At 54.4% G+C, this 7,450-nt stretch overlaps 1 protein-coding gene across 1 annotated transcript; it reads right to left on the bottom strand.

Annotated features, from left to right (window-relative positions):
- Window positions 1-2,634: 2,634 nt before the first annotated feature.
- Window positions 2,635-4,303, bottom strand: LOC125700323 (interleukin-4-like). The gene is made up of 4 exons (XM_048960843.1): window positions 4,160-4,303; window positions 3,611-3,661; window positions 3,188-3,301; window positions 2,635-2,745 (listed from the first exon to the last, which is right to left on the bottom strand). The coding sequence occupies exons 1-4, from the start codon at window positions 4,301-4,303 to the stop codon at window positions 2,635-2,637; spliced, it is 420 nt and encodes a 139-aa protein (XP_048816800.1).
- Between the last annotated feature and the right edge of the window lie 3,147 nt (window positions 4,304-7,450).

Below are 7,450 nucleotides of genomic sequence, written 5' to 3'. Positions count from 1 at the left end.
CCTGCAGGGATGAACCCACTGCCATTCCCATGGAAGCACTGCCAGCTGCTCCTCCACAGTGTGGCTGGAAGCATCCCACACCATGGGGACTGTGGTTACCAGGAATGCCAACACTGGTGTCTCCATGGCCTCACAGTGTGGCACAGCCACCAGCTCAGAATCACTGACGTGTAGGAGTTGGAAGAGAACTCTGGAGATCACCTCTCAGGTTTCTTACAGCAGCTGCACAGAACAGCATCCAGGCAGGTGTGAGCAACTCCATTGGAGAGTCGTCATCCCCTCCCCCTGCCTCTGGGCTCTGCCACCTCACAGCACGGAATTCCTCCTTTGTGTCCAGGTGGAGCTCTCTGGGCTCCAGTTTGTTCCCACTGCCCCTTATCCTGCCACTGGTTACCACCAAACACAGCCCTGCCCTCCTAATGCCCTTCAGATACTGATCAGATCCCTTCTTGGCTCTCCCTCCCCAGGGCTCTCAGTCTGTCCCCATCAGGAGATGCTCCAGGCCCCCATCTCTGCACCCTCCTCTGGGCTCTTTCCAGCAGCTCCCCATCTGCCTGCAGCTGGGAGCCTCACACTGTGTGCAGTGCTCCAGATGTGCCCTCCGCAGGGCAGAGCAGAGCAGACCCTCCATTGCCTGCTGGCCACGCACTTTGTGATGCGCCTCAGAACACTGCTGGCCTTCTTGGCCATCAGGGCACACTGCTGGCTCTTGGACAGCATTCATCAAATGTTCGTTAACCCTTTATCCACCAGGACACTGGCAGCCTTCTTGGCCATGAGAGCATATTGCTACCTCACTGTTGGCCACCAGGATGCTCAGGTCCTTCTCCACAGAGCTTAACTTCCCCCTTTAATCTCTGGCCCAAAGGAAGGGCTGTGGTTTATCCTTAAATCAATGCCAAGGCTGCAGCTGGCCCCCATTACACACGTGCATCAGTGTTGGCCTGCTCCCTGTCAGCACCCAAGCATCCCCAGCCCTGTGCCAACAGCACCTGAAAGGCAGCGCAAAGTGGTGGAGCAGCAGCATGCAGTGAGATCCTGGTTAGTGCTGTAATGGCAGCAGGACCAGCCTCAGATAGCTGCAATGGGAAGGTATTACAAAAAAAAAACCAAACAACTCACCTGCATTCAAAGAATTAGGCTCACAGGAAGACTCCACAAAACAGAGATCTCCAACAAGAGCTCCTTCCCCACTGGCCATCAGCCCTTAAATGAGGACTAAGAGGGGCTGAGCCAGGCTCCATCCCTTCCAATCATTGCCTTCACCTGTACTCCCAGGGCTGAGCGGCTCCTTCCCCAGGTGCTCAATCAGTGGTGCAGGCCAGGACTCAGCAATTCCCATACAAGTGCTTTATTGCATAACATTTCTACAACATCAGTGCAAAGTCACCAACGAGAAACAGAATACTGACATCCAAATATGGGATGGTTTGAATATATTAACTCTGACATCATACAAATACTTTAAATACAGAGAAGAATAATAAATTATCCATCAGCGTACATTCATTTGTTGTCGCGGAAAGGCAATTAATCAGGCACTAACGGTTCCCTGGAAGTGAGGTAGCAGAATTTTAAATATGACTGTATTCCACAGCATTACTATCATATAAGTTAAAAACAAAGCATCTGAACGCTGTCTTTTCCCTTTCGTTTGGGCCTGAGCTGAAGAAATGCACACTGCTTCCACAGCCCGGACTTCTTGAATCTTCAGATAGTGCAGTAAAAAAATAAGTTATTTAAATAAAACATAATAAATAATCTCTAGAACCATGATGCCCGTGAGCAGCCATTGGATCCAGCTGCCCTGCAGACTCTCCTAACATTGCTATCAATAACTTAGAAGCACACAGACGCTGAAAGTTAAAGCACCTTGCTGGCCCTGCTGCCTCCCTGCTCCCTGCTGCTGCTGTGATCTCATGAGCACTGCAGTGGGGCCTCTGTGCAGAGCTGTGCCTCAGCCTAGATCTTGATCATGTTAGGATGAGAAGCCTCCCCTCATTAGAGGAACAGGAAGCAGATAATTTGGTTTTGGTTTTGCTTGTCTCTGCATTGGGAGGTGAACGAGTTAAAGAACTGTGTTGATAGCTGCTTTGGGAATACCCAGCACTGAGGATAGGGGACACGTGTCCCCGGTGTCCCCGGTGTCCCCCTGCACATGGGACACATGGCAGCACTTGGTTATGGGGTGCAGAGAGCTTGGCCTCAGCCAGAGAGGTGCTGGGGTGGGATTGGGATGAAGATGGGGATGGAGATGGGGTGAGGAGGGGGATGGAGATGAGTATGGGGATGCAGACGGAGATGATGGAGATGGAGATGGGGATTGGAATGGGGATGAGTATGAGGATGGAGATGGGGATGGAGCTTGGGATGGGATGGGATGAGATTAGGGATGGAGATGGGGATGGAGCTTGGGATGGGATGGGATGAGATTAGGGATGGAGATGGGGATGGGGACGTTCCTTTTGCCATAGAGGGCAGCGAGGGCCAGGGTGCTCCTGAGCATTTAGGACTGAGTTGGGTTTGGGTTCAGAGCTGGGGAAGTGCACGCAGTGAAGAGCTCAGAACTGTGAAGAGCTGTAGAACCAATCTCCCAGTGCGGGGGCCGCAGAGTGGAGGCGGTGGGGCAGGGCTTCAGTTTGCAGCCGTGGCTGAGATCCGCCGGTACAGAGCCTGGGTGAAGTTCCCCAGTGCCGGCAAGAAGTTCCGCAGGTAGATCTCATTGTCGGTGCTCAGCGAGCAGTTCTGGGGAAGGAGAAGCATAAATGTGAACACACAGCAGGGCTCAGCAGTTTGTAGCCAATGGAGCAGGAAAAGCAAGCGGCCGCATCGCATTTGTCCCCCCGGATTTCATGGCCATGGGGTGAGGTGCCCTGGGGGGGCTGGGGACAAACACCCAGCTACACTCCTGCAAGCATAGAAATGTGGAGATGTGGCACCTGGGGACGTGGGCACGGTGGGGATGGGCTGGGGTTGGACTTGATGATCATTCATTTCTAATCTTAATGATTCTATGATTAATTCAGCATCTTCCCCCCATGATGAACCATCCTGCAGTGTGGGAATGGCTGCAGGCCCCGGAATGAGACACAGGGATGGCTGCAATGCCGCTGTGTGGGGTGCAGTGCTCAGGGCTGGGGATGCTGGAGCTGCTGGGGATGAAGGCGTCGCCCTGCCCTGTGCTTACCGTCTGGCCATGCAGGCTCTGCAGACTGGTGATGAGGGGCTCGTAGTCCTTCTTGCAGCGGGTCACCTTGGCCAGCACTGTGGCAGCCTGGCACAGCAGTTCCTGCTCCAACAGCTGTGAACATGAACATGAATGTCAGCACCACAGCACTGGCTTCACACCGTGCTGCCCACCTGAATGCTCGAGGCTGGCGGGAGTCCTCCCAGGAACTTCCTAACCCTTGGCTGCACTGTGCTGTGGAGGCAGCAATGGCACCCATGGGTGCTGGGCAACAGCCCAGCCCTTTTTGTTATAGGGCAGGGAGATCTCACCCACTCTGTGGGTATCAAACTGAGCTCTGTGTTCTGTGCATAGTGATGGCAGCTGGTTATGGCTATATCAAATAAAAGCGTGTTTTCCACATATCTCTAAATTTTCTTTTACCTTCCGATCCGTGAAAGCCACCTGTGCCACTCTGGTGTCATTGCAGGGGACCTGGGGAGGTGACAGAAGCAAGAGCTGTAGTTAGCAGGCTGCACTCCCACATGGCACCACCCACAGCCAAGCAGCAGCTGGTGAGGAGCAGCTGTCAATTGCAGAGCCCTGCCAGCCGCTGCCCAGAGATGCAGTGTCTTCATCCCACAGTGCAGGGATGAGGCATCGATGGGCCCCAGGTGCTGCCATCGTCACCCAGCTCTGCTTATACATCCCTGCCACCGGCTGCCTATGGCCACCCCAAGCAGCGCTCCACATGGGCTGCGGCATTTGGCAGCTTTCTTCAGCAGCGCCCGTGTGTCAGCTGCCCTGTCCCAGCTGAGCAGCAAGGGGAAGAGCTGCACCCTCCAGATGTCACCCTATGGGGAGAGGGGATGCCAAAGGAGGGCCAGGGTTTTGCACAGGGCAGCACTGGCTGCCAACAGCTCGAAATGCTCAGTCAGTAGTGCCAGCTAACGGCCATTGGTGAGGAAAAGCCATGAGCTCTCTGCTCCTTACCTGCTCTCCTCTGTTGAGCTGCTGGATGCCTCGGGTGATGTCCGACAGCTTCAGCTTGGGCAAGGAGCTCGTTGGCAGCGGTGTGGAGGCAATCAGCTCTGCCAGACAGAGGAGAGCAAGGGCAGCCTTCAGTGTGCGGTGCATCCTGGCTCTGCCACCTGGCTTGCTCTGAGGGCTTCAGTGCTTCACTGCTGGCAGGACGTGATTTTATAGCACCGACCCAGCAGCATCATCCCATCCGATACCAAATATAGGTTCTTCCTGTGCTGTTGAGTGGGCAGCAGGGCCCTGCTCCCCAAAGAAGGGATTATGTAACGGTGACAGCAAAGACTTTTTGCCCTTAACCAACTTTATGTGCTATTCCCCTACCGTGCAGATTTTAATCACCTTATTGATAGATTCAGAGATACTGAAATGGGAAGTCTAGAATTTCTGCTTGGCAATGCAGGATCCCGGCGCAGCCCCGCACCGTGTGCCATGAATGCCATGAACGTGAGCAACAGCGGTGGGGTGAAACAAAGCTGGGCAATGGGCTCACGACGCAAAGCTTTCCTTCCCTTGTTCATAGAAAAGGCAAAGAGGAGCACAGGAGGACCCACTGTGGACATGTGCAGACGGATGCATTGGTGGGCCCTCCTGCCATGGGATTTGGCACAACCCTGTGTGATTGCTTGCATGCTGGTGTATTTCCCTCCCATGTGTTTGGGAACGGGGCAGTGAAGAGCACTGCTTCTGTGGGCACTCCAACCACTGGCACAGGGACCTCACTGCCATGTGTGTCCCCAGGGGTGACCCCATGGATGAGCCCACAATTGCTGGTGGCAGTGGGCATCGTGAGGATCAGCACAGCGCCTCGGAGAAGGGGCAATGAACAGCTGCAGATGGAGAGAGGTAGGAGAATCCAGAGCCAGGAAGAATTCACAGCACTTGGCCATAAAGGCAGCAGAGCCCTGAGCTAAAGTAGTCCAGATCAGATTTGCAAGGAAAGAAAACCTCAAGATTTTTATCAAGATGTTAAATATCTGCAAAGAAAGAAAAAAAATTGCTCTTGCATGTAAAGGAAGAGGCAGCGGAGGGAGTTTTGTGGCGTGTGGGTGTTGGGGTTTCAGCGAGGTCTGGCTCAGCTCTGCACCACGTACCCTGTCCTGCAGGGGCAGCTCTACAGTGCCCATGCCTGGGGACCAGGCTGCAGTCAAAAATTTCCCTTTTCACTAGGTTTTATTCCTAGCTTTTTTAATGCTCACTACAGTCAAGTGCTGCGTGGTCCATCCCAGCACTGAGTTTCAAACTCCATCCCATTGTAATGCCTTGTTTCTACACTGGATGTCCAGACGATGCAGAGGCAGAGAAGAGGTGGAGCATTCCATCACTGTGACAACTGCGATCACTGCTCTCCTGGCAGCTGATGGAAGGAGGACATCATTTCCAGCCATTGAATTTCCCTCAAAACAGGGAGAGTTGGGCACAACCACTGCAGGCGCTGGAGGGAGGAGATGCAGCTGGGGTGCATACAGAGCTGTGTCTATCTGTGCATCCACCCCAAAGCCATTTCCTGCAGGAGAAGCTCTCAGCTCTGTTGAGCAGGTGCAGGAGCCAGCATCCCAGCGGATGGGGTCGGCTGTTGGGGTCCGGGTGCCTTGGGGATGTGGCGTTGTGGGGCATGGATGTCTCTGCACCCACAGACCTGCGTGGGGAGCGTGTGTCACCCACCCTAGGGCAGATAAAATCATTCCTTCAAATATTGATATGGTAACGTGAACTCGATGATGGGAAAAGCTGACGTACCGATTGGGCTCGTGTGGGTGGAGAACAAGAGCTCGAAAGTGGAGTCCGGTTCTGAGAAGTGGGGCAGAGCTGGGGGGATTCTGGGCTGGGGGGTGTGAGGGAAGGGAGCTCAGAACCTGGCGAGGTCTGGGAGAGAAAGAGCGCTCATCCTTGGCTGGTCTAGGCATTCACTTGCAGTGGTCACACAGCGCTGAAGGAAGCGTTCAGATGCGCAGTGCTCGGTGCTGGCTGTGCTCCCTCTGCTCATCCCCAGAGCTGGGGGCACACAGGCACATCAGGCTGTGATCTGACCATGGCATCCCCAGGGTCACGAGGGTGCAGAGTGGGACCAGCTGAGTTGCATCTCCTTCTCATGAGGGCTGTGCCCCAAGCACAGCAGCTGGGGAGCTGCTGCTGCTAGGGCAGCATGAATCACAGAATCACAGAATCACAAGGTTGGAAACGACCTGCAAGATCATCCAGTCCAACCCCCCTCCCATTCCTATCAGTGCCACAAGCACTAAACCATCTCTCGTAGCTCCTCATCCAGGCACCTCTTGAATGCTACCAGGGACGGCGCCTCCACCACCTCCCTGGGCAGCCATTCCAGTGCCTGACCACCCCTTGAGAGAAAAAGTTTCTCCTAATATCCAACCTAAACCTCCTCTGGTACAACTTCTGGCCGTTTCCTTGGGTCCTACTATTTGCCTGGGAGAAGAGGCCAGACCCTTTTGCACCACAGCCTCCCTTCAGGAAGTTGTAGAGTGCAATGAGGTCTCCCCTGAGCCTCCTCTTCTCCAGACTGAACAATCCCAGCTCCTTCAGCTGCTCCTCATAAGACTTGTGCTCCAGATCCCTCACCTCATGGACATGAGCCTGGGGCCAAGCATGCATTGGAAAACATCATTCTGAAATGGAAAGCATGCAAAATGCTGCTGCTGCCTCTTGTTTCTAACTCCACAAAGTTGTTCTAGGTTGATTTGGGTGGTGCTTAATCCTTGCCTTGCCCCATGAATTGGAGAGATGGGCAATGAGTACAAACTCTGGGTGGCACGGTCGGACTTTTCCATAATGGTGCCTCTGGATGGTGACAACAGAGGACAGCAGGGTGGCTGCACATTCAGTGCAACCCTGCAACCTATCCCAGGCAGAATTGGAGCACCCGCATGGCCAAGCAGGGCGGTGCTGCAGGCACGGAGCAGCACTGGTGGCAGTGGATGGGCTCAAGGACCCAATGGAAGGAGTCAGGCACTGCCAGAAGCTAAATCTGATTTTAGAGAGTGCATCTCCCCTGGGGGCATCCCCTGCTTGCTCCTGGCTCTGGCAGTGTGATTTCAGGTGGGCCGAGTCTGCGCCCTTCTGTTCAGAGCAGCAGCCTTGTGCCATCTGCCAGTGCTGTGGGTGCCGGCCCAGGCTGGGACGCAGCATCCCTGTGTCAGTCCCACCTGCACTGAGCAATAGCTCTTCTGGAGGGACACGATGGGTTGTCATTAAGAAACAGTGCTGCAATTCATTGGGCGCAGGGGG

The sequence above is a fragment of the Lagopus muta genome, chromosome 14 (genome assembly GCF_023343835.1).
Source record: "Lagopus muta isolate bLagMut1 chromosome 14, bLagMut1 primary, whole genome shotgun sequence".
NCBI classification, from domain to species: Eukaryota; Metazoa; Chordata; class Aves; order Galliformes; family Phasianidae; genus Lagopus; species Lagopus muta.
The sequence above is the reverse complement of the archived record's forward strand: the minus strand, read 5'-3'. Positions and strand labels throughout refer to the sequence as shown.

What these genes read in the sequence shown, in the direction of transcription:
- LOC125700323 (XM_048960843.1), bottom strand. Translation starts at nt 4,303, where the DNA reads ATGCACCGCACACTGAAGGCTGCCCTTGCTCTCCTCTGTCTGGCAGAG. An exon ending in AGCTCAACAGAGGAGAGCAG is followed by an intron (nt 3,662 to 4,159) that starts GTAAGGAGCAGA and finishes TCACCTCCCCAG; the next exon opens with GTCCCCTGCAATGACACCAG. An exon ending in TGGCTTTCACGGATCGGAAG is followed by an intron (nt 3,302 to 3,610) that starts GTAAAAGAAAAT and finishes TCATGTTCACAG; the next exon opens with CTGTTGGAGCAGGAACTGCT.